Raw genomic sequence first — 27003 nt, 5'->3', positions numbered from 1 at the left:
CAAAATGTGGCTGGAATGAGCCTCAAATCCATTGGCCGTTGGGGTTTATTTCAAATTCTTAGGGTCTAATCGTTTGAAATCCAATGGGAACAAGAGATTTGAACTCGATGCCAGATACACTTTCCCGAGTCAGACCTAGCAGGTAACTAAGAGATGAAAGGGAATGGGTTGAGACAAAACAAAACATAGATATATAAGGATAACATCCCTAGTAAAACTTTATCATCCAATGCCCTAAGGGGGGTGTTCACAAATCACAATGTGATTTTTTTTTTAGAGTGTTTGGTATATTATTGGTACTGCACAAAGTGTTATGTTTGTACTGGGTTCAAGCATTGGAAATGAGTAAAATAAACGTTCTGGGCAGAAAACAATGTTAAGATAGGACAAAATGCCCATACACCCCGTAAATTCACTTTCATATAACATTAGAAGAAGAAAAGTAGAAAGCATTTGCAATTGATCAACCGATTAAATAGGATTTTGGTGAAAATGCGTGTGTGGTGTCCTTGCGGCCATGAAACTGCTCCACTATGCCATAATACCAAACACTACCTTTGTTTCACATGATTTTAAAATTGCCACATCAGCAGAAAAACAAAAACACCTTTTCTAACTTAATTTGTTGTTGCAGCGGGAGAGGAGATGAGCTCCCTATAGAGTGTGCCCCACAGGCACCCCTTGGAGACAAAATGCATGTGCATCTCCTCAATCTGAGAGCAATCACTGAGACGAATCATGCTCCATTAGCATCAAAATGGACAGGCATAATTACATGATGTGGAAATGTTGGAAAATAATAAAGAAGGTATAATGAAACTTATCGGTAATCACTTTCCAAACCGAGAACTTGCAGAATTGTAGTATTGCAGAGAGAAAGAGGGCTGAGTGGTGTCATTTGGTCATTCTTCTTAGAATCGCATTTTCCCCCTATGGTGCTGCAAGGTGATTGTAAATCAGTCACCAAAATAAAATAACCCACAAGCCACTGGTAAACATGCACTCGCTTACTAGACCTCCGCGAGCCACAAATAATGATGCTCACAGAAGAACGATTAACAGAGATGAAAAGATTCTGTTGAGTGCACTGGTATGTGTTTTTGGGTCAACCAACACTCCTTTTATAGAGTGTTCTCAGTCACCCGAATGGACAGAAGTAGGGATGGCAATTTCATGAAAATTTTTGGGTATCCGAGCCGTCCCGACCTTAATAAGACCAGTTTATCAAAACCCTATAGGGTTTGGAACAAGTTTAGGATTTTAGATTAAAACCCTATAGGGTTTGGGACGGGTTTGGGTTTTGACCATGGTTTTAAAACCATGGTCAAGGGTCCAGTTACCGGTTCAAACGGTCGGCCCGTTTTGACAAAAAAAAAATTAAAAAAAAAATTAAAAATTTTGAAAATGGTCAAAACCGTTCAAATGGTTAACCAGTCGGTTCAGCAGTTTGCTGACCAAAATCAACGGTTTTGGTGAAAAAAGCAGTTTTGGGGGAAAACGAAACCGATCAGGTACCGGTTCCCAGTTTTTCTGGTCTAGTCCGGTTTTGAAAACCATGGTTTTGACTTTAGGGTATCTGATACCCAATACCCGAGATGCATAAATATTAACCAATTATATTATATATCGTGCACCAATTTATAAATTTTAAGTACTAAGATAATTATTCTATTATTAATATTTTATTTGTATAAATTTTTTAGGATTAAAATCATCATTTGATGTAAATTTGGATTTGATAGATTGTTTATTTCATTTAGTTATAAAATTCTAATTTTAAATATTATTTCTTTTAAATTTTAGTTTGAATTGTTAATCATATATATGTATTGATGGACACAGAAGTTAATAAAATCTATTTTATTCCATTAACTAACACAAAAACGAAATGGCTTAGGTGGCGTTTAATAAATCTGAAATCTGAAGTCTGAAAAGTTAAAAAGATATTAAAAGTGTCTGAAATATGAAAAGAGGCATAGATGCTTTTCTACTTTTTAGAGAATCTGAATCCACAAGTTTGTTTGTATTCAATCAACCCTTTATCATCTGAAATTTATTGATTTTACTATTTTACCCCTAAGATATACTATTTGGAAATGTTGAATTCAATTTGCATTATCTCATAAAAAATAATTTTCAAACTCAAAATAATATTGTAATAATACAAATAAAAAATAATAAATTAGAAATTAAAAATTACTAATTACTAATCATTAAATGAAATGATTAAAATTAAAAAAATAACTAATGACTATAAAATATTAAAATAATTAATAATTTATACAAATAAAAATTAAAATAATTTTTTAAAATTAATAAAATAATTTAAAATTACTAGTTAATAAAAATAATTAATAATTAGTCATGTTTAATAAAAATTAATTATTAAATATTAATAAAAATAATTAATGTTTAGTAAAAAATATTAAAATAATTAATAATTAATAATATTATTATTATTACTATTCATCGAACCGGCGCTGCAAGTTGCAACTACATTGGCGGTGGTGAGAAGATAGGAGAGAGAGAGAGAGAGAGAGAGAGAGAGAGCGAGAGTGAGAGAAGGGAAAGAGCGAGAAAGAAACAAGGAACGACAGAACCACCACCACTGCAAGTTGCAGCGGTGGAGATTCCTTCTCTCTTGCTCTTGCTCTCACTCTTTCTCCACTGCAAGTTGTAGTGGTAGTGACAGAAAGACAAAGGGGAGAGAAAGAGAGAGCGAGAGAGAAGGTATCGTTGCGCTGCAACTTGCAGTGGCAGTGACGGAAAGGCAAGGGAGAGAGAGAGAGAGAGCGAGAGCGAGAGAGAAGGAACCAAAGACAAGGGAGAGAGAGAGAGAGCGAGAGCGAGAGAGAAGGAACCAAAGACAAGGGAGAGAGAGAGAGCGAGAGCGAGAGCGAGAGAGAAGGAACCTCCACTGCTACAAGTTGCAGCGGCGGTGACGGGAAGGCAGGGGAGAGAGACAGAGAACGCGAGAGAGAGAGAGAAGGAATCGCCCCTACAAGATGTAACGGTGGTGGCAAGCGGTGGAGCTTCGTTAGGTTGCAGATTCGCAGTGAGGTTCGATTCCAGTTAGGTTGCAGACTTGCAGTGAGGTGCAACGACGGTGGTGGCAATGGAGCTTCCTTAGGTTGTAGACTCGCGAGGTTCGATTCGAGGTACACGAAGGACAAAAAACATGTAATATTAAAATTATTTTGAGGTAATTTATGTCTTTTAAATACCTGTGAATTACATCTGATCCATTAAGCAGCAGCTCTAAATCTTAGAAATTAAGATATGAAATCTAATTTCAGACCTCTAATAAGAGGGTATACCAAATGCTTGGTGGCGTCTAAAAAGCAACGTTTTCAGATTCAGACATCTAAAAAGTGCAATCAAACGCCACATTAGTGGCTTAAAGTAGTGCTAAGAGATTTGGTGCTATCATTAATTAACTTGGATTCAAGTCTCAACATAAGGATTAAGAAACTTGTTTTTAGTAGAAAATGTTTGGTTAAGGTGTTTAACGGGTGGGACGGGTTGGGACGGGTTGGGACAGGTTTAACGGGTTTGGGACGAGATGGGTTTGGAATCAGGGATATATAGACGGGTTCGGGAATGGGTAGGGCAATTTACATGGGTACCCTACCCATTGCCATTCCTACACAAAAGTGTCATTTCAAAGAGATGTAAGAGATGTCTATTCACATTGCACTATTTGAAGAGACATGAAAAGGAAGAAGAAAACATTTAAAAATAAATTTTGAAATTCAAAAGTCAAATTGTTTAAACCGGTCAAAACCAAAATGATTCGGTATAGCACACACGTACATGTGCACGCACCCCAGCCCAACTCGGTGTGCGTGTAAAAAGCACCCTCAATCCCCCCTACATGCATGTGAACACCAATAATGCTTTCCTCCTATAGGTCATTACCCATAGAGAGAGCAAGTCTATAGATATACTCAAACTCAATTCTCTTCCCAAACAATGTGAGATAAGGAGTCTTCCCATGCATTCAAAGGAGGGAAGAGAAAAAAAAAAAAGACAAAACCCAAGGAACACAAGGGGGGAGGAGAGATTCTTGAAATTTTGAATCTCCCTTCAATAATCCTCCACAAGATTCAAAATTACAAGAAGATCGAACAACCTAAGCATCACGGTGAGAAAAATATTCATAATGATGTCTTTTGGACTTCAATCAACACTTAGGTATGATAGACTATGCTATAGAGTAAGTTAGACTCCTTCAACCTTTCCTCTTTGTTGTAATTAGTTAACCTGTCAACTAACTCAACTCACCAGTTCTTTAGTGGTTCTTTTGTTTTTGGAACATTTTGGCCATATTCCCCTCTTGGAATCATGAGTGTTTTAGAGAGTCAGCCCTTAGATCTCTTTTAGAATCGGTCACACTTCACACTCACTTAAGTCAATTATTTAGTGTCCACTGCACACACTATTCTTAACTAATTAAGAGCCTTACGCTCAGCCTCCTCAAACTGTAGTGAGCACTATCTTAATTCGACATCTGAAATGGGACACAAAATGATAATGCTTTCCCAAGTCCATCACTAATGACTTATGTAACGTGCTTTAGCCCTATTCCTACTGATGCCTCATAAACCACTTTAAAAGTATGTGGTTTAGTTAATGAATCAGTAATGTTCTTTTTAGACCTCACAAAATCTAGAGTGATTGTACTTTCATTAAGGTATTGTCTTACTAGGTTATGCCTTAGCTACAGGATTGCTTTGTAACTCTGCCTCGGACCCTACCAATTCTAATTCAATGAATTCGGTTTTCATTGTTGAGCTAGTTTTATTGGATTGCTTTATCGATTTCCACGATACTGTTCCATCACCTAGGGTAAAAACATATCCATCGGTGAAAGTACTATCCTTTGAATTTAAAATCCAATTGGCATATATAAAGCCCTCTAAAATAAGAGTAAAACCTACGTAGTGTAAACCAAAAGTTATAGTTCTTTTTAAATATTTTAAAATCCTTATTAGAGCTTTCCAATGTTCATTTCCGGGATTATGATTATGCTGACTTAATTTTCCAACAACTTTAGCTATATTTGGTCTTGTGCAATTCATTAAGACACAGATCCAATTATACTTGCATACTCCTTCTATGAAACAGGTTCTCCTATATATTTTCTTAAGTGAATACTACAATCAAGAGGTGTTTTAACAAATTTACAATCATAGTTTTCAAAATTCTTAAGAATACTTTCTACATAATGTAATTGGGAGAGAATAGAATTTCCTTGTTGTTTATGGATTTTGATCTCCAAGATTACACCAACCCCGCCCAAGTCTTTTGGTATCAAATTTGGACATTAGAAACTATTTTGTTTCTTTTACTACTTCTATATTTATTTCCATTATTAGCATATCATCAACATATAAATAGATCATGACTCATTTATCATTTACGAACTTGCTATAGACGCATTTATATCGAAATCATTTTTATTATATTCAGTTGTTACTAATGCATTATCAAAATTTTCATGCATTTGTTTGGGAGATTGTTTTAAGCCATACAAAGACTTAATTAGTTCTGATACTCTATTTTCTTCTTTCTCTAATTCCCCATTTAAAAAAGTTGTTTTTACATCCATTTGATGAACTACCAGTTTGTAAATGGATGCGACAACAAAGATTATAATTGTAGTTAACTTTGCAACCGGGGAATAAGTGTCAAAGAAACCTACATATTTCTTTTGTCTAAACCTTTTAGCAACTAATTTGGCTTTGAATTTATCTATTAGTGACTAAAGAGTCTGTTTTATTTTTTATGGCTTCTTTCCAAAATACTACATCAAGTGACGTAACGACTTTCGGATAGGTTACTGGGTCCTTGTTTCTTTCCTTTATCTTTTACTTCTCCTTAAGTTTGGTTCTCGATTCCTAGAATTGGTGTTTTCTTGATTAGGTGAAGTACTTATTCCTTGAGCATTCAACTGTTGTTCTTGGCTTCTATTATGGATTTGGTAAGATTCCCTATTTATTGTTTATTTTCTCCATCGAAAATGTGCTAAAAAAATTCTACATCTTGGGACTCAATTATTGTGTTATTCTTTACAATATTATCAATTGTTTTAATTACAAAAAACCGATAAGCCGCACTGTTTTGTGTATATCCAATGAACACATAGTAACAAGTTTTCGGTCCCAATTTTTTTATTTTAGGTTTAGGTATTCCAACCTTTGCTAAATAACCCCTAAATTTTAGGTAGTTTAAACTGGGTTTCCTATTATGCCACAGTTCAAATGGTATTTGTCATTTATTCTTAGGTGGTGCTCTATTATATAAGTGACAAGTTGTTAGGATTGCTTCCCCTTACAAGTTCAGAGGTGCACCTAAACTAATAAGCATAGCATTCATTAATTTTTTTTAATGTTCTGTTAAGTTTTTCTGCAACTCCATTAAATTAAGGTTGGTAAGGGGTTGTAGTTTCATGTATGATTTTGTTTTTTTCAAAGAATTTCCTAATGGTTTCTTCATCATATTCAGTCCCTTTATTTATTCTAAGTCTTTTTATTTTCTTTCCTAATTGATTTTCTACTTTAGTCTTGTAATTTATAAAAGTTTGTTTAGCCTCATCTTTTGAACTAAATAAGACTATTTTTGCATATCTAGAAAAGTCATTTGTGAAAGTTATATAATATCTTTTTCCTCCTCTATCTTTATGAAACTTAAGGTCTCATAAATCACTGTGTATAAATTGTAGTAATTCAATTTCTCTTTGTACACTTTTATGAGGGTTTGTAGTGAATTTTGTTTCTACACATATTTGGCATTTTTCATTTGTAAATTCAATATGAACATTCAAAACTCATAATTTACATAACCATTTTAAGTAAGGAGCACTACGATGTCCTAATCTAACATTGCCAAATATCAAATGATTCAAAAATATAAGCAGAAGAAGCATTCTTATTCATAGTAATATCAGAAATGTTCAGTACAAATAGTCTATTAGCATTGCATCCTTTTGCAATAAATACATTATTTTTAAACAACACAGCCCTGTTTGCTTCAAATGTGAACTTCAGTCTTAATTTGTTGAGGAATTCTCTCAACACCAAATTTCATCTAATCTCTGGCACATACAACACATCATTCAACATTAATTGGAATACCAACTAACATTAGTTGGGATCCTTGGATACTAGGTATTCAACTCTCTAATGAAAATACCCATCATAGTGGTAAAATAGCAGAGTTGATTGATTTCAATAAGGGCAATTGTTATACCAACTTAATCTTGTCTAGTTTTGACCCACAAATTGCAATGAAAATTCTAGAAACTGAACTGCCTGCAAACCTTGTCACCCTACAAGATAAGCTCGTCTGAACTTAAAATTTTAATGGGAAGTTTACAAGTGCCCCAACTTACTCTTTACAAGTTTACAAGCTCATGGAAAATCTTGCCCCCTACACAAACAAAATTGATGGATTTTGCCTTCTTTGCTTGAAAGAGGTAGAAGAGCTTAACCACCTATTTATCCATCGTGAAGCCATGAGATCAGTTTGGTTTGGCTACTGTAGCGCTACGAATGGACCTTTACCCAAATTAGAGCCTGGAAAAATGGTTTCTTTATTGGTGAAATAAGAATAGTGAAACTCCAAAAGAAGATATATCCTTGTTTAGCAAATTTGCAATGATGCTTTGGAACTATTGGAAAACTAGATGTAAAAAAAGTTATGGAGAATAAAACATTTGACCCAACGACCATCATTTCTACTGCTCACAACCAGATGAAGGATTTAGTAAGTCTGAAACTTTATAGAAGAGAGCTTGCTCCTAGAAACTCCACTCTTGGATCATCCCCAACTACTTGGACACCTCCCCCAGAGCCTTTTATTAAATTAAATGTGGATGGAGCAGGCCCAAACAGCTCTAAATTGGGTATTGTTTTGAGAAATCGTAGAGGTGAGTTTGTCTTTGCAAGAGCTGTAAAAATAGAACTATCAAATCCTAAGCTGGCAGAAGCTCATGCCTTTAGAGCTGGATTGCAGTTTGCTTTTGATTCATACCGATTGCAGGAGCTTTTTGCAGAATTTTCAAGTTGCCAAAATATCCTTTGTAGCACGTAACAAAATAGCCCACACAGTTTAGCTAAATTCGGTTGTATGGTTAACAGGCCCACTACTTTAATGAATTAATCTGCGTATGGCAATGTTTTTGAACGGTCGTTGATTCGGGTCGTTAGACTGTTAGGTTCAGGAACCGTTCGGGCAAGTATTTTCATTTTATCCCAAACCCGGTCTTAGGCCAAAAACCATTGAATTGGTCAGTAATCCGCTGACTCAGGTAGTCAAATCATCGACCCGTTCAACAGGTTTTTTATTTTAATTATTTTTTTCGTTGGAACAGGCCATCCGTTCGAACCAGATGGTAGAACTGTTGACCCGAAAACTGGTGGTCATAATGGTTCTTGATGTGGCACGATCTAGGCACTCCTAACTGGCTGTTGACTGGTTCTTCGCTGGCAATAGACGGTACCTGAGAAGAAGAAGAAGGATTCCCGGGGATTTGCCCGGCGGGAATACTCCGAATCTTAAGTTAGAACGCTGGGGAGGAAGGAAAGAGTATAAAAAGCTAAGAGTGTAGGTCGCGCTTTTTCACTGTGCTCGAGAGGTTAGCTCGCGAGCAAGTAAGGACTCAAGTTGGGAGTATGAGAGTGTGTAAGTGTCAAAAAGTATATGAAAAATCTCCTCTCCCCAACGCCCAAAGGGCTTTTATAGGGGCATTCTTGTCAAATCAAGCGTAACCGCCACTGGGCTCTTGTCGCAGCCGTTACCTGCCAAGTCAGCGCAGGTGATCGTTACAATGTACTATTCGCTTGGATGGATGACACGTCCCAAAGGGGCAGGCACGCCTTCGTCTGTCGAGAGACATGGGTGCAGACTACTGAAAGGGCAATGACTGCACCGTCAGTCAAGAGACGTGGCGCAGTCTGATCGATACGGTCTCGTCAGATGGAAGCTTCTTGAGAGCGTCGCATCACTTAGTCACAAGTTACTTCGTAGCGAGCTATCCAGCCGCGAGCTACTTTGTAGCAAGCTCAGGGGTACCTCGAGGTTATCCTTATCAAGGTTGGTCTTTGGGGCAGTTCTTCTGCCCAGGTGTTGGAGCGAGCTGGTTTCCCTAGCTTGCGAGCTAAAATAGTCCTGGAGTATTCCCTTCTCAATAGCTCGGGGGACCTGGAGCTCGCGTTGTAGCGAGCTCCCCTTATAGAGAGCTATGACGTGGCGAGCTGTTCTATAGGCTCGTTACTTAGTCGCGGTCAAGCCATGATGCTGAGTTGTTGCTCGTGCTGAGTCAGGTCCACGCGTCGTCATCTCAGCATGTCGGGTCCAATCATCCTCCATCAATTGCCCCCCACTCCTCGAGCTAAGAGTGTTGCCTTAGCGCGAGGAGTTCATGAAGTATGACGGATTGATTTGACCAAAATTTAAACTTGATTGACTGGTCATATTAAATGCGTGTGCGGGAATCAGGGGATTTTTTGGCTTTTCGAATATCGAAAACGTGCTGATGTGGCTCTTAACTCCGGATGTCGTGCAGCCGTCATTACCTCAATCATGGGAGATGTGCAGCCAGTCACATTTTGGTTTCAGAAGGCATGCGGTCAACTCGATTACGAACCGTCAGATCTGCCACGATCTGGGTCGTTGATTCAGAGGCACAGTGACTATAAATAGGAGGACTCCCTAAGCCTCATTTCCCTTCATGCCATCTTGTTGCCTTCGGATTTTGAGGTCGTGAATCCATCTAATCTACCCGAGTTCCTCAGTTTACTCTGTTTCGTCTCTTCCGGTGAGTCCCAATCACTGTCAATCATGTCTGGGTACCCATACCATACCTACTACCGGGGCGGTAACCAGGACGACGATGCTCCCTTGAGCTCGGGGGAGCTTGGGAGCAGGTCCCAGAAGCTCGGGAGACCTTCGGTGATGTAGCACCTACTCCCCGGGGGAGGGAGCCTGACACTTTTGGCCCTTCCTCCATGACGACGGAGAGAGTCAGGTCTCTAATCCGCTATTTTCACCTTCCTGGGGACCTTGTCTACAACCTTCCCACTGGTAACTTCCCTTGGGAGCACGGTCCCAACGATATAGTTATCTTCCAGGAATAGCTCGAGGATGGCCTGTGTCTTCCCCTGCACCCCTTAATAGTGGAGGTGCTAAACCATTTTAATGTCACCATCGATCAGCTTCATCCCAACGCTATTCAAAACATGGTTGGGACTATATCCTTGTGTTATGAGTATTGTCTTCCCTTGAACCTTGACATTTTTGCATCTATTCTTGGTATAAAAAATGCCACTCCCGGGGTTCCACTAGAGGGGCGTTTTTACTACCTCTCTCCCCGCCGCGGCTACAAGCTCTTGCACGAGCTACCAAATAAGATTCCCACGTGGAAGCGGGATTATTTTGTGGTCCGCAACCCCGAGGGGTGGCCCTTCCCAACTTCTTGGAGAGGCGCCATCTAGGACCCCAGGGCCGAGCTGGACCCTGAAACTCGGAAAACGATGTTGTCCTGGGCATCAGTAGGCTTTCTCTGTTTGGACTACTTGACCGAGGAGAAGCTCGCGCAGGCCGGTTTATGCCCGGGTAGGTTGCCTTTTTAGGTCGCGTATAGTCTTGTATCAATATTGTGCATATACTTTGTTCTTTACCGAACTGATATCTTGTGGTTTCTTTTTCGGCAGCCATCATGTCTGGTGTTGACTCGCATCGCCTCCTCTCGAGCAACCAGAAGCGCAAAGTGAAGAGGTCGCGCCCTGATTGGACCTCCACCTTTGGGGGTACCGAGTTCAGGTCTGCTGAGCCAGACTTCACCTCTCTACCACCCGAAGTTTCGCCGCCTCCATCTGAAGGAGGTGCTGGTGGGGCTAGCCTTGAGGAGGGCGAGCTGCTGCAGCAAGGGGTGATCCCTCCTGGTCCATCTCAGTTGTTTCCCTACCCGCGGTTCCCAGTGGGGAACTGAGAGGGTGTGAATGATTTTGTAGTGGCCCGACAGAAGAGCCGAAGGGTGATCTGCAATGAGGAGGTCGCTAAGTTGGGAGCAATGGAGCCAGGGGATCTCGCCGCACTCGCCGCCTCTCTCTGTATGGTGGTAAGTGGTCCTTCTCTTCTTCTCGTCTTTCCCTTCCTTTTGCTGTCCTCTGAATCCAGTCTCTTGTTGGCAGGTGAACACCGCCATCCACGCCATGTCCCTCTAGACGCATGTCCACTCCGGTGATGCTCGCAACCAGAGGGTCATCGTTCAGAAGCTCCAGAGCGAGCTCGACCGAACTCGGGGCGAGCTCCTTCACACTCACAAGGGGAGCGAGTCCCAGGAGCTGCTCGTCCGAGACCCGGAGGCACAGATTGCCAGGCTTTCTGAAGAGAGCACGCGCTACAGGGAGGAGTTGTCGAGGGTGGTAGCAGAGAGGGAGCTTCTTCGCCAATAGGTTCGGGACTTGGAGTCCTTTCTTCTGAACCGAACTCGGAACTTCGACAACATGGTGGAGGCCGAGCGAGAGAAGGCAGTATGGGACTTCAAGGACTCCCAGGAGTATCACGATCTCCAAGTGGAGTATGGCTCGAGCTCGTACCGCTCCGGATTCAAGGTCTGTCGCTGGTTGGTCCAAAAGAAATTTTCTGGGCTCAACCTCGACGGCATTACCATGAAGGGCCAGTTTCCCAAGACAGCGGACCAGGTGGAGGAGGAAGAGCCTAACTCCCCGGAGGACGAGGACGAGGTGGACCCCTGAGGCTGGTGGCGTTTGTTTTCTGCTCTGATTTCTGGTGGCTCTCAGGTGCCATAAACCCGGTCTTGAAAAGATCTTGTTGGGCGGTTGTGCCCTTTTTTCTTGCCGTTAAACTTTCTCGAGTTGTTTAGCTCAGTTGTTGTTGTTGTTTCTTTTTTTTTGAAATGGTAATGAAATTTCTCCCTTTTTTTTCAAAGTATGGTGTGCTCCCTTTGTTTTTGCTAAAGCGATCTCATCACTTGAGCTTTCAGAGCTACATGCTCGAAGTAGGACTTTTCGGCAATCATTATCCCGAGCTGTCCTTTAACATTTAAGGCATCTTTATGGTGTACCGCGAAGTGATTACCATGTGTGCCCGAACTATGCATTCATTGGTTAATCCTCAATTCAACCAATGTACTGAGACGAGCTATGCTTCATGGGGTTTAAACCCGAGTTGCTTACGCCTTTGATATTTAATACTTTGCCTTTGCCATTGAAGCAGCTAAGTCTTTCTTGATGCCGAGGTTTTTGTCAGCTCGGTGTTTTAGCCCTTAGGCTGAGGGGGTGATTTATAGTCTACCCTTGAAGTTTGCTTATGCCATGGAGGCGACTGGGTCTTGTTGCGTCGAGGTCATGTTAGCTTGGCATTTTGGCCCTTAGGCTCTGGGAGTGACTCATGGTCTATTTAGTAGTTCGCCCGTGCCATAGAGGCGACCGGGTCTTATTGTGCTGAGGTCGTGTTAGCTCGGTATTTTGGCCCTTAGGCTCTGGGAGTGACTCATGGTCTACTCAGTAGTTATAGGTAATATTGCCTTAAGTTGACAATATTCCATGCCCGAGGTACTTGTTTCCCTTCAAGGGTTTCGAGCTCGTATGTTCCTTCCCCGAGAACTCGTTTCATATGCTTCCAGTTGTAGCGAGGGAACCTCAATCTCAGTTGGGATGATTGTTTCGGTACCGTAAGTGAGGTTGAAGGGAGTTTCTCCTCTGGCGGTCTTCTTTGTGTTTTGGTAAGCCCATAGAACGCTGGGTAGCTCGTCTGCCCACAACCCTTTAGCTCGGTCTAGGCACGCTTTCAGTCCGCAAAGAATAGCTCTGTTCGTAACCTCTGCTTGACCGTTTGCTTGAGGATGTGCGACCGAAGTGAAGTTCTGTCGGATCCCCATGTCTTGGCACCAGTTCTGGAATTTGATGTCCTCGAACTGCTTACCGTTATCAAAAATCAATACCCGAGGTAACCGAAGCGGTACCCTATGTTCTTTCAAAAGAAGTTCTGAACGTTTCAGGCTGTGATTGCTACAAGGGGTTCGACTTCTATCCACTTGGTGAAATAATCCATTGCGACCACTAAGAACTTCCTCTGGTCTGTTACTGGTGGGAACGGTCCAAGTATATCGATGCCCCATTGCGCGAAAGGTCACGGGCTAGTGAGATACTTGATATCGGCAGCGGGCTGATGGTGGATGTTGGCGTGTCTCTCGCACTTGTCACACTTTCTGACAAGCTCAATGGCGTCTACTTTCATTGTTGGCCAGTAGTATCCCTGCCGTAGTGCTTTTTGGGCGAGGGCCCTGCCCCCCAAGTGTCCGCCGCACAGACCCTCATGAGTGTCGCGGAGTACGAGCTTCACTTCGGTAGGTCGCAAGCAGAGCAGGTAGGGTAGCGTGTAGGATCTTCGGTACAGCCGCTCGTCTATTATGACATATTTGGCCACTTGACGCTCTACCCTTCTGGTGGCATTGTGGTCCGCAGGGAGGGTCCCATGTAGCAGGAAGCTCGCGAGCGGGTCGATCCAGCTCGGCTCTGCTTGAATGACGGGAGCGACCTCCTCTGCCCCCCCGAGAATGATAGGCCGAGGCAGGTCCTCTATGTACACGGTCCTCATGGTGTTATCACTGGTGCTGGCTAACCGGGATAGGGCGTCAGCCTCAGCATTCTCCGACCTTAGGATTTGCTTGATGAAGTATGACTGAAAGTTAAGTAGGGCCTCCTGTATTTTGGCTAAATAGGCAATCATAGTCAGTTCGCGAGCTTCGTATTCTCTTATGACCTGATTGACCACGAGCTGGGAGTCACTGCAGATGATAATGTGCTTGGCTTTCATTTCTTTGGCTAGAGCTAGCCCGACTATCAACGCTTTGTACTCCACTTCGTTGTTGGATGCCGCGAACTCGAAGCGCAGTGCGTACTCCAACTTTGTGCCACTTGGGCCGTGTAGGACTATTTCGGCTCCGCTGTCCTGCTGGTTCAAGGAGCCATCTACGTGAAGCATCTAGGGCTCCTCATCACAGTTCGCGTTTGGCTTAACTAGGAGAGATGCCGCACTAGCTGCTACCTCACGGTGCTCGGACTCAACCGGCCTGGGAGCTCCGGGCTCGCCCGAACTGGGGGCCTCGTGCTCAACCGGCCTGGGGACTTCGGAGCTGAAAGTGCAGTCAGCAACGAAATCTGTTAAGGCTTGGGCCTTAACAGACCACTTCGTTAGTCAGTTGGCCTCAATGCCACGCTGATTCACAATGTACCCTAGGAATTTACCCGAGGTGACTCCAAAGACACACTTATTCGGGTTCAACCTCATATTGAATTTGCGCAGAATTTCAAAAACTAAGTTCAAGTCTTGTATTAAGTCGCAAGAAAGCTGAGTTTTGACGACCATGTTGTCTACATAACATTCCACCTTTTGGCTAATTAATGGCTCAAACAGTTTATTTACAAGTCTTTAGAAGGTTGCCCCGGCATTTTTTAATCCGAAGGGCATGACCTTGTAACAGTATAGGTCGAGCTCAGTTATGAAGGCAGTTTTCTCTACATTGGCTGGGTCCATCCTGATCTGATTGTAGCCCAAGTAGGCGTCAGAAAGCTTAGCGACTCATGCCCCGAGGTCGCATCCACTAGGTGGACAATCCTGGGCAGTGGGAAGCAGTCCTTTGGGCAAGCTCGGTTCAGGTCGGTGTAGTCGACGCACATGTGCCATTTACCGTTAGCCTTTTTCACCAGAATGGGATTGGCCACCCAGCTCGGGTAATGGACTTCCCTTATAAAATCGGCTACAAGGAGCTTCCCGACCTCCTCGTCGACTGCCTTCCACCGCTCTAGGGCTAGGTTGCGTTTCTTCTGTCTTACAGGCCTAACTACAGGATCAGTATTAAGTTAATGAGTTATGATGCTGGGGTCTATGCCGGGCATTTCTGCCGCGGACCAAGCAAAAACATATAAATTCTTAAGTAGAAAGCGTACCAATTCGGATCGCAGGGGCTCCTTGATGGAAGCACCGATCTGAAGCGTTCGGGCAGGGTCCTCTGCCGAGGCTGGGATAGAGACGGTCTCCTCTGTGGGCGCAGCTCGCTCCTCGCTTTGCTCCGTAGATCGCTCCAGCTCGAGGTCGTTAGCCACCTTGGCTTTTCCCTTGAGAGCGGCAACATAGCATTTGCGAGACTCAAGTTGATCACCTCGCGCTACCCCGATGCCACGAGCTTTAGGTCACTCTCCTGAAGCTGGAGTTTGTCGAAGGCCACTTTGAAGAGGATGTTTGTCGAGCTTCCTGAATCGACGAGGACTCGCTTGACTTTGAAGTCATTAATCTTCACCTTTATGACGAGCGCGTCGTCATGGGGGTAGTGGACCCCACGTGCGTCATCCTCTGTGAAGAAGATGGGGTCTTCTGTCCTTGGCCGTTTCGGAGGGTTCTGCCCTTCCCTGCCAGTCTCGTGGACTGACGCGCGAGCTGCTGCTGAAGTAAAACCTGCCACGATTGAACCTCCGACTATAACAAGGATGATCCCCCAAACTGGTCTCTCCTCGGGGGGCTGCTTCTGTGGTTGCTCCACTTGCCTGATGGACTCGGGGGCATCTCTACCTTGCTCCCCTTGTCAACCTGCTTTATTATTACTATTATTACTTTGTACAAAATTTCCTAAGTATCCGCGACAGATGAGTTCTTCTATCTCATAACGGAGGTTTTTACAACTTTCGGTACTATGACCGTGATCTTTATGAAAGCTACAATACAAATTTTTATTCTGGGTGCTAGGGCTGGCCATCAGCCGAGGTGGCCACTTTACGTACGGAGCGTCCTTGATCGCCATTCGAATCTCAGCCCGCTTTGTGTTAAGAGGTGTGTATTTCCTTTCTACTATTGGAGCTCGGGAAGGCTGGACTGGCCTTACCCCTCAAGCTATGTCCTTCATCTTTCTGTTGTCGCCTTGAGACGGGGGCCCCGGCTCCCTCTTTCTTTTTTCTGGGGCCTGCTCGCCCTTCTGGTTGATCTCCTCCTCAGTTCCAATGAACCGATCCGCGAGCTTAAGGAACTCGGTTACGATTTTGTGTTGGTTGACAACTACGTGCCACTTGAACTCCTTATGGGTGATACCTCGCTTGGCTGCTGTGAGGCGAACTGCGGGATCCAGGTCGGGTATCTGCAAACAAGCGTCGTTGAACTGCTTGATGTAGCTCCGGATGGACTCCCCTTCTTTTTGCACTACGCCGAGGAGGCTCTCCTGAGTTCGCGGGCACCTCTTGTTGGTGACGAAGTGAGAGGTGAAAACTTGCACGAACTGCGCCCAACTTCTTATCGAGTCGGGCGCGAGGTTTCGGTACTAGGTGCGGGCCACTCCTTTGAAGGTAGTGGAAAAGGCCACACACATGTAGGACTCGCTAGCTCGTGCCAGGTGCATCTGGGACTGGAAGGCGTCCACATGGTCATTTGGATCGAAAGACCCATCATACTTATCCAAAGGAGGGAGCTTGAAATCCCATTGGCATGGGGACAACAAGGAGTTCTGGAGATAGCGGGGAAGAAACCAAGAGGAGGGGGGTAGCTTTCACTTCACCTGAGCATACCTCCTCTTTTCCTTTGAGCTCGGGAGAGGCTCTAGAAGCAGTCCGGCGAGCTCGCCGGTGTCTTTGTTGTTGCTTTGCTGGCTCGGTGTTGGTGCTTGACGCTTCAGGGTCGCCGAGCTCAACAGGCTCGGACCGCTGGTGACGACTCTGGACCGAAGAGCCTATCTATAGTCCACGGCCAGGACCTCGAACGGATTCTCCGCGAGCGGGAGCTCTAACTGCGAAGGTTGTGGTGACACGGGCTTTGTTGGCTGAGAGGCTTCTGACCCGCCCACAGGCTGCGAGGCGGGGGTAGTCAGCCTCTCCTTCTTCCTACGGGAAGAGTCTTGGCTCTTGGCTGGGTCCTGGGCCTGGGAGGCTTCTCCCTGACAAGGCTGTTCACTCCGGCTGGAGGGGTTGGTCTGCTTTGTGGTCGGGTGCCGAGGGGGAAGCGACTGCTGGGCCTAAGGCAAAGAGGGAAACTGCTGCTAGTACTGGTATTGGGAAACCTGGTGCAACACTTGTTGGTAGAGTTGGAATTGTTGAAACTGTTGCATTTGAGCCTGCATGGCCCGCATGCATTGTACCAAGTCCTCCAGTTGGTTCGGGTTGGCCGTTGGAGGCACAACCGAGGATTCGGCAAAGGTTGCTCCTACTATAGGACGGAGCGGAGCAACGGCGGGTGCCACTGTAAGAGGCACATTCAGACTGGGAACTCCGTCCGTGGAGAGGGGGACGGTAAACTGTCCAATGCAGACAGTAGGAAGCTGGGGTTGCTCCCCAGAAGCGTTTTGGCTATTGCCACGTCCGACATTGCTGGAAGAAGCCATGAAGAATGCTAAGCTTTGGAAGAAAGAGCTATAAACGTTTGGAGGAATGCTTTTAGAAGTGTATCCCACAGACGGCGCCAAATGATGCGGCACGATCCGGGCACTCCTAGCTGGCTGCTGACTAGCTCCTCATTGGCAACAGACGGCACCTGAGAAGACGAAGAAGAAGGATTCCTTGGGATTTTTCCTGGCGAGAATACTCCGAAGCTTAAGTTAGAATGCTGGGGAGGAAGGAAAGAGTATAAAAAGCTAAGAGTGTAGGTCGCGCTTTTTCACTGTGCTCGAGAGGTTAGCTCGCGAGCAAGTAAGGACTCAAGTTGGGAGTATGAGAGTGTGTAAGTGTCAAAAAGTATCTGAAAAATCTCCTCTCCCCAACGCCCAAAGGGATTTTATAGGGGTGTTTTTGTCAAATCAAGCATAACCGCCACTGGGCTTCTGTCGCAGCCGTTACCTGCCAAGTCTACGTAGGTGATTGTTACAGTGTACTATTCCCTTGGATGGATGACACGTCCCAAAGGGGCAGGCACGCCTTCGTCTGTCGAGAGGCATGGGTGCAGACTACTGAAAGGGCAAGGACTGCGCCATCAGTCGAGAGACGTGGCGCAGTCTGATCGGTATGGTCTCGTCAGATGGAAGCTTCCTGAGAGCGTTGCATCACTCAGTCGCAAGTTACTTCGAAGCGAGCTATCCAGTCATGAGCTACTTTGTAGCAAGCTCAGGGGTACCTCGAGGTGATCCTTATCAAGGTTGGTCTTTGGGGTAGTTCTTCCTCCCAGGTGCTGGAGCGAGCTGGTTTCCCTAGCTTGCGAGCTGAAATAGTCCTGGAGTATTCCCTTCTCAATAGCTCAGGGGACCTGGAGCTCGCGTTGCAGCGAGCTCCCTCTATAGAGAGCCATGACATGGCAAGCTGTTCTACAGGTTCATTACTTAGTCGCGGTCAAGCCATGATGTTGAGCTGTTGCTCGTGCTGAGTCAGGTACACGCGTCGTCATCTCAGTAGGTCGGGTCAAATCATCCTCCATCAGTTCTGGTTCTAGATCAGTTTTTAAAGCCTTGGTCTATGGGCAGGTGGGGAAATTTTAATCCCCATTGGCGGAGACAGTGTGGGGGCGAAGAGAGCACTCCCTGCCCCGCGTGGACCCCAATCCTCGCCCCATGGGATCCCTACTAATATGTATGTATATATATGCATACGTTTATATATGTATATATGTACACATATGTCTATATGTTAATATTTTTAAAAATATGGTTGAATATGTTTGAACCATTTCTATTTTAAATTTTAACTATTTTATTTTTATTTTTTAAATAAAATAAAAAACAAAAATATAATGGTTGACATTATAAAGAATCACAGGGAGTGGGGATCCTTGTAGAGATGAGGATCGGGATAACTTTGTCCTCGTTAGTGGGGATGAGGATGGAGAGGTGGATGAGGATTTTCGTGGGGATGGGGATGGGGAGAGACTCCTCGTCCACGCCCCACCCCGTTGCCATTCTTAATCAATCTAATCAAATTAACCAACTCGATTTCTAGTATTTCTAGTTGACTTTGGTTCAACAATTTCCCAACCTGACTAGGTTGGATTAATTTCACTTTGGTCATTTGTAAACTGAATAAAATTGAACGACCCAACCATAGATATATTAATATTTTATATTTTAAATATTTTTTTAATATGAAAAAGCGAGAAATTCCAATATTTCTTAGGCTAAAATAGTTATATCATAAATTTAGTTTTTAAGTTTATATTTTAATAATACCATTGTAATTTTTTTTTTAAATTTAAACTTAATTTTTAAGTTTTATTTTTTAAGTTTAAATCTTTTGAACTGACCGACAAAACCAAAAATTAACCAAAATCGATAAAACCTAAGTGACCAACCCCCAACCTGACAAGGTCGATTTTGTTGGCCAAACAACCTACAACTGAACTGAACCAACCCATGAATAATAGTTTAATCTCCAATAATTATTAAAAATTTATAGCAAAACACAATGAACTAAATTTAGAAAGCTAAATACCAATAGTTTAAACTCCAATAATTATTGAAAATTTTCTATTAAATAAAAAAACAAAAATAAATTTATACATAATGAATGAAAATATATTTATCACAAAAGATAGTAAATAATTACTAAAATACAATAAATATTAATTTTAGTTTAGATAAATATATAATAATTAAAGATTATGTTTTTAAAATTATTATTGATAAAAAATATTTTTTTGAAAGTTATTTTCTAGAATTATTAATTGGTATAAATGAAATTAGTTATTTACAATACTATTTATTTATTCAAATAATATCATTATTTAAATTTAAAATATTAATTACTTGTTGAACTTAATAATCCATAAAATTATAGTACTATTAATACATAATTTTGTTATTTTAACTATTTAAAATCTAATTATATTGAATAATCCAAAAAATCATAATTTATATTGTTTGTACATAATTTCGTGATAATTTTTTTTTAAATATATAATTATTAATAATATGAATATTATTAAATCGATTATAATTATTTTTTGTCTTTTTAATAAATATTTTATAGTTATTATATAATTTTGTTAGAATTTTTTAATTCAAACTTTCTTTAGATAGATGTAGATAAAAAGTGAGAGATTATATTAATAAAAATTAGAGATAATTTAGGAGATAAATTGTCTACTAAATTAGTGATAAGTTAAGGAGAAATTTAAAAATAGTGGGAGAGATTGTTTAGGAAAAATTTTAGGATATTAGATTATTGAGGTTATTGGAACCCAGTCTGCGTTGGTGCATCGGACGCGTGAACCACCGATTAGAAAGAAACGCCCACGTCGACCTGTTTAAAATTGATTAACTTTAAACCGAAGTTTAACTGTTATTTAAGGATTCCGGTGAACCGGACACAAAAAAAGACAAAAAATCTTAAAACACACCTTACTCTATTCTTTCTCCCATACTTTCCTCCGCCAACCCCTAGCGCAGAAGCATTCATCTGCGACCAGCGATCTCATTGAACGCAGAAGCTACCAATGGCGGCACGAGTAGGCAGCTCTAAGGTCTACAGCTCTTCCTTGAGCACTTTATAGAACTGGGTCTCACTCACCCCATCTCTAAAGAAGATAATTCTTAGGAAGTTTGTTAACTTCTTTGCAGAAATCTTCCAGGAATTCCCATACACCATCTCACCAAGGTCCTGTATGATTTCTTGTCGATGGGTCTGAGATCTCATCCTTGAAATGCACTTGTTTGCTGCTGGCCAGCTCAAATTGCATCTCTCAGCAATCGATGAACTGCTTTCCAAATCTAGCATATTGTCTGTTCAAATATTCAATGGGATTTGGAAGTAGAACCAGAGTGCATGTGTCGCTTCTCGGTACAAGTTTTTCGGTGTTGAAAGTTTGCTTGGTTATTAGAACATAGAACATTTCATTGATCCTGCTGGACTGCTCTATTAGTGATAGCACCTAATTGATCGGTTGGACGCATAACCAACATAGTGTTGAAGCAATGAATCAGCTTCCGCAAAACCAATATTTTGATGGTGGGGAAGACAACCCTTCAAAAACACAGACCCATAACAAGGAACAAACAAGATTTTAATACTGAACTTTCTTAGCATTTAAACATAAACATTTCTTTCTTACCAAAGAAAAGTATAGACATTTCTAGTGGCTACAAGATCTCTAACACAGAAAAAAATTATTGTTTGAACATTTCACCAAGGAGTGACACAAGAAACAGGCTAGGATAGACACACAGTAACAGTAAATCTCTGATTGACGGAAGAACAAAAACTTATTTATGTATTAGAGGTTAGAGAGCAACATTTCCAACAACATGGTGCTCCTCTGCATGAAAATCGCCAGCATCGTGAACATCCCAGAAGGGCAGAAGGCCAGAACACACTACCCGCGGGCCGCGGCATCAGGCTTACCCATGTCCAGGGCAATGGCACCAAAGATGTCTCGGTAAGCACGAAGCACCACAAAGGACGGACGGCAGGGTAGAGTCTGTCTTCCTAAACCCTCACCACTTTGTCCAACTCTAACCGCAACGCGTCGGCAGCGCAAGAAGATTGCATTTCTGAGACATCAGTTACCTGACAATTCTACTCTTTGGCCGACATCTCTATATATATCCCGTTGGAGGTAGCGGAGAGACGTTGAAATTTGGATGACGTTCATACCCAAAATAGCTAAAGCTCTGTAGTTCTCTCCGGAGTAGGAGGGGTGGGTCACTACCCGACGAAGAGGTTCTATGTTCTTGAACTTGTATCTGCAACAGATAGAGAAAAGGAAAACAAATTAGAAGAGCCTCATCAAGAAAAAAATAAAATAAAATAAAAGAGATAGAGAGATACAGAGAGATGAAAGCATCAAAACTTACCCGATTTGTTTTTATAGGGCTTCTAATGCATTGGAGAACCGAGAGACAAGTCTTCCAAGTTCTCAGCGCTTCCCTGCTCACACACACAAAGAAAAGAAAAAAACAAAAGACATGGAAAGCATCAGGGATGAGATATTTAAGGAGTTTGGTTTAGGGGTTCGATGATCAGGAGAAATTGGTTGCGGATGAAGGAGGTTTTTCAAACCTGAGGAAGGGTACAGGACGAGAAGGCGAGGACGATGTAAATGAAGATCATTGTAACCCGGGAATTCATCTCTTTCGGTGTTTGCTTCGCTGCAAAGAAATAAGAGACGTATTAAAAACTCAAATTTTTTGCGTCCGGTTCAATCGGATTCTTTAACTAAGAGTTAAACTTCCGTTAAAGTTAATGAATTTTAAACACGCTGACGTGAGCGTTTGTGATTGGCAGGTTCTCACGCGTCCATGCCGACTCATCGGATGAGGGAGAGAGAGATTTTAGGAAGATTTTTTTGGAGAAATTAAAGTTTCTAATTGGTAATTTCGAAAATGACATGGATTAAAAAAGTCAAAAATGAGAAAAAATGAGAAAAAATGAGAAAATTTCTAAACTTACTTGTTTTAATATATACTAGCGGGACCTCTGCGATGCCCCAGATTTGTTAACTCAAAGCTAAATAATAGAAATGGTCATTTACCAAAACACTCCCTATAGTTTCATGGATTTACTAAAATCTACCATATAATTTGTATTTTACTAAAACACCACTTATAATTTGCAATGCATTTAATCAATCTTTCATTAAATGATAGTAAAAAATAATAGTATTGACCCTAATGTTCATTTAAATGAATTTAATCAAAAGAAAATAAAAATAAAAATACCATTTTTGCCCCTAATAAGACATACGCAACCACTCTATTGGCTATACTTGGTCAATTTTGTTTTCTATACAAAAAAGTATTAAGGGTGTTTTTGGAATAAAAAATCATGGGCCTAATAGCAAAAAAAACACTCTTTAATGAAAGGTTGATTAAGTAAATATGTTGTAAAATATATGGGATATTCTATTAAATGACCTTAATAGAAACACATAAGAGTACATAATTGTTTTATATTTTAAACTTTTAAATAATTAATAATTATTCATATTTTATATACTATTTTTAATAAATTTTTTATAATACAAAAATAACAATAATTAATTTCAACTAGGCTTATTCATCAAATTGATGAAACCAGCCAACCCGATCAACTCAACCCGAGTTGGTTAGTTTTCTAGTATTTTAGGTTGGCTTTGGTTAAAAAGTTTCCCAACTCGACCAAGTTGGATCAGTTTTGCTTTGACAATTTGTAAACTGAACAAAACCAAATGACTTGACCATTGATATATATTTATATTTTATATTTTAAATATGGAAATATGGGAAATTTCTCATATTTCTTAGTCTAAAATGTTTTATATCATAAATTTATTTTTTAACAATTGCATTATAATTTTTAAAATTTAAATTTAATTTTTAAATTTAAATCTTTTGAATCGACTGACCAAACCAAAAAATCGACCGAAACCAATACAACTTGAGTGGGTCAATTTTTACAAATGGTCAGTCAGTTTCATCTGACCAATTCCCCAACCTGACCATGTGAAATTGGTTGGCCAAACAGCCTACAACACACCAAACCAACTCATGAACACACATAATTTTAGCTAAATTAATAATCTCATCTCTAATAAATAACAATAGTTTAATCTCCAATAATTATTGAAATTTTATAGCAAAAATACACAATTATTGAAAATATATTGATGATGCACGATCCGGTTGGTCTTAGCTGCTGGTAACCTTGCCTCTGACGGAGCTGAAGATGCTTGAAACAAGGAAGAAATAAGAGATTTCCTAGGAGGAACCCGGTGGGAATACTCCGAATCTCAAGTTAATACTCTTGAGAAGGCAAGGAAAATAAGGGATTTTAAGACCAGAAAGCACAAATATCGCATACCTCTTTTCTTGGGGGAAGAAGGTCTTTTATAACCACCTGGTGCACTCACTCCCAAGCTTCTGCCAGTTTAGGTGTAGCCATCTCTATGGGGGGCAGACATAACCGCCACTATACTCTCTGTCAGGGCCGTCCCTGCAACAACTGAGATGGCGGTAGCAGGTGGTCGTTACAGTGTGATTATCATCTGTCAGATCCTGACCAGTCAAGCATGCTGCCTCAGAGTACGGACCTGTCAGGCACATTTTTACAGTTGCACGACCTGGGGCCTAGGTGTCGGAGTGGTGCACGAGGTGAAGTCTTGATTTTGGATGAGAGTATGGTCCACTGTCCCGAGGTGCCGGGGTGTGGCCCGGACTGACCCGAGGTGGGCTAGTCCGGGCTTTGCCCCTCATGGGTTTCCTTGTTAGCCTCGAGATTCTTAGGGAGAGCTCGGGTTTCACTTCTCGGGAAGTGTGGGTTCCTTTTGGGGAGCTCGGGCCTCTTCTTGGGGAGCTCGGGAAGCTCGTGCCTCTTTTTGGAATATGGTTGTTGCTATGTCACTATGTCAAACCAGCGTTCCTGCCAGGTCACACCCGGTTTCTTCCACGTGTCGCACAGCCAAGGGGTCGGGCCAAATCTACCTCCATTATATATTGATAATGAAAAAAAATACAATAAGTACTAAAAATATATTAAGTTAATCAATAAATAGTATAATCTCAAACAATAGTTTAATCTCTAATAAATATTAATCAATAAGTTATAATAAAAATATAATAAGTACTATAAACAAAATTTAAAAATTTAAATAATAGTAGTTTAATCTCCTTTTTTTATTTTTTTATTTTTTAATTCCATGTCATTTTCGAAACAACCATTGAGATGCACTTTCCCAACCAATGAGAGGGAACCTTCACTTGCACTTATAGTTTTGGGTGGACCCAATTCTAATGATAACAAATTCGACGATTACAATTCTAGGTGGTTAACGTTCCAATTGGTTCCAGTTCTGGCAACAATAGTTCCGGTAGTTTTAGTTCCGGGTGGTTAAAGTTCCAGTTGATTCCACTTCTGACGATAACAAATCCGGTAGTCTCAGTTCTAGGTGATTAAAATTCTAGTTGGTTCTACTTCCCGGTGATAATAGTTCTGGTGGTTACTTTTTTCGGATGGTTAATCTTCCAATGGTTCTAGTTTCGACGATAACAGTTTTGGCTATTATGGTTCTAGACTTTTAAAGTTTTAGTTAGTTCCAGTTCGTTAAAGTTTCGATGGTTATGGTTCCAGATGGTTAAAGTTATGACGAAACGCTACTGTATTTATCCCTCTTTCTCGGTAGTTGGAGATGCACTCATTTATCTCTTATGTTGGTGATTTTGCCTCACCTTTTAACTGTTGCAGAAGTTTCTTCATTTTCTCCTTTATATATTTTTGTTCTTTCTAGAGACTTGTATTGTTGCTTGGTATTATTACCACTTCTCTATTTTCATACAATGATTTCTCTACTTTCTTGATTTGTAGTGTTACTACTACTTTGTGGTTTCATAGTTGAATGAAATATGATGTTTTTCCATAAAAAAAAAAGAAAAAATAAAAGAAAGATTGCAATAAATGGCTAATTCTGAATGGGAAGAAATCTATGGTTAATTCAATATCTCTACATCCCATGCCATATAGAGAAGGAAATTAATTAACCCTTGATCTTTCCTTTTTGTTGGAGAATCACATAAGGAAATTTTGCTTAAAATACAATTTACATGCATTACTAAATTCCAAGTTAAATCAGAAGAAGCCTATACAACTCTCTCACATACTACACCTATATGCATTAATTTGCATGTTTGAAAATTGAAACAGAATTAATCCCAGATGGACATTTGAGGTGATGATGGTGATTGGTAAATAATACAAGGGTGTTGAATTGAAGAGGATGTTAGCCGTTCGTTTGTGTGTGTATCAAATAATTCAAACTTCTAGCTGCTGTACTTGTAACTGTGGATGCTCTTCTCTTCTTCTGTCCCTCTCCCACCTTCATCGTGGACATCTAAGTACGAGCTAGAGATAATCATCAAAGAGAAAAAGAGACCAAACAAGTGGAAATCGATCAGAGGGCGACGGATACATTGTATTTCGTTGATAAGATGGAAACTGTCTTATTGGGCGACAAGTTATCAACAACCATAGAACAATTAAGAAAAACATCGAACTGTCTCAATGGAACATTCCCTAGCACAACGTTCACAGGCGCCTTTACTCTGATGAATAAGGGTATTCTATTCGTTTTTCGGTTATCCATGAGAGCTGCCTGAAGCCCCGACCCAAACTCGCTCTTCCCTTTGAGCACAATATTCAGGACGGTTATATTCTTATAGCCTTGGTGAAAAGCCGGAAGCTTTCCGGAACAAAGCGTTGAATCATCGTAATCCACGAGTACGATGCTGTCCTTGTCATAGACGATGCCAATCTTATCGTTTGGGTTCTCAGCTTTCACAGTCACCACAAACTCGGCATACAGACTGAAGTCCTTCTGCATATCGAAGTTGTTCACATCGATGCGCTCAAACTTGTAAGAAGGGATCTTGGGTTGGAAGAATGTGTAGAGGTAGAAGATGAAGCCTGCTAACATTAAGATCAATAGGATGATGAAGCAATAGCAGCAGCATATACATTTAAGGCAGCATTTACCGCTCTTATGACTGCTTTTGTGGTAGCGTGGGATGTTGCGACGATAGGGAGGAGGTCGAATGCCTGTTGCTTCCCCTCCATTCTCCGAAAGCATTACATACTTTGATGGGCGTTGAGGTTGCCCGGAATTCGTGTCCGTGTTGTTGTTCATCTTTGGATTGGTTGTGGTTACAAATTAAATTTTGTTTTTGGCCAGAGAAACCAGGAAGAGATGGATTATGGAAAGAAAGGGAAGTCAGGAAGTCGAAAGAGAAGAGGAGAAGAAAAGAAAAGAAAAGAAACTAGGACTCTCCTCTTCTCCCCTAGGAAAATCTCTCTCTCTGTGACCGGAGGGGAGGTGGGCGGCCGGAGAGAATAGGAGGTGGTTGTTTGTCTGTGGAAAGGATGGCATGTTGTGGAATGTAGTCCCGATGGTTAAGGATGTTTGTGGTGCAACAGAAATGAAGTTTGAGGCATCTAATTTTACTTCCAACCGGGTCAAATGAATTTCAATCCGCTTTCTGTCTTCTCTATTTTCAGCACTTTTCTGTTCCGAACTTGTTGGACCTGCCATGGCAATCCTACTATTCCTTTCTAG

At 41.5% G+C, this 27003-nt stretch overlaps 1 protein-coding gene across 1 annotated transcript; it reads right to left on the bottom strand.

Annotated features, from left to right (window-relative positions):
- Positions 1-25384: 25384 nt before the first annotated feature.
- Positions 25385-26797, bottom strand: LOC104588896 (NDR1/HIN1-like protein 6). Its single transcript, XM_019196220.2, has 2 exons — positions 26427-26797; positions 25385-26357 (listed from the first exon to the last, which is right to left on the bottom strand). The coding sequence occupies exons 1-2, from the start codon at positions 26575-26577 to the stop codon at positions 25846-25848; spliced, it is 663 nt and encodes a 220-aa protein (XP_019051765.1). The 5' UTR covers positions 26578-26797; the 3' UTR covers positions 25385-25845.
- Between the last annotated feature and the right edge of the window lie 206 nt (positions 26798-27003).

This window comes from Nelumbo nucifera, chromosome 1 (genome assembly GCF_055504915.1).
Source record: "Nelumbo nucifera cultivar China Antique chromosome 1, China Antique-T2T, whole genome shotgun sequence".
Classification (NCBI taxonomy): domain Eukaryota; kingdom Viridiplantae; phylum Streptophyta; class Magnoliopsida; order Proteales; family Nelumbonaceae; genus Nelumbo; species Nelumbo nucifera.
The sequence above is the reverse complement of the archived record's forward strand: the minus strand, read 5'-3'. Positions and strand labels throughout refer to the sequence as shown.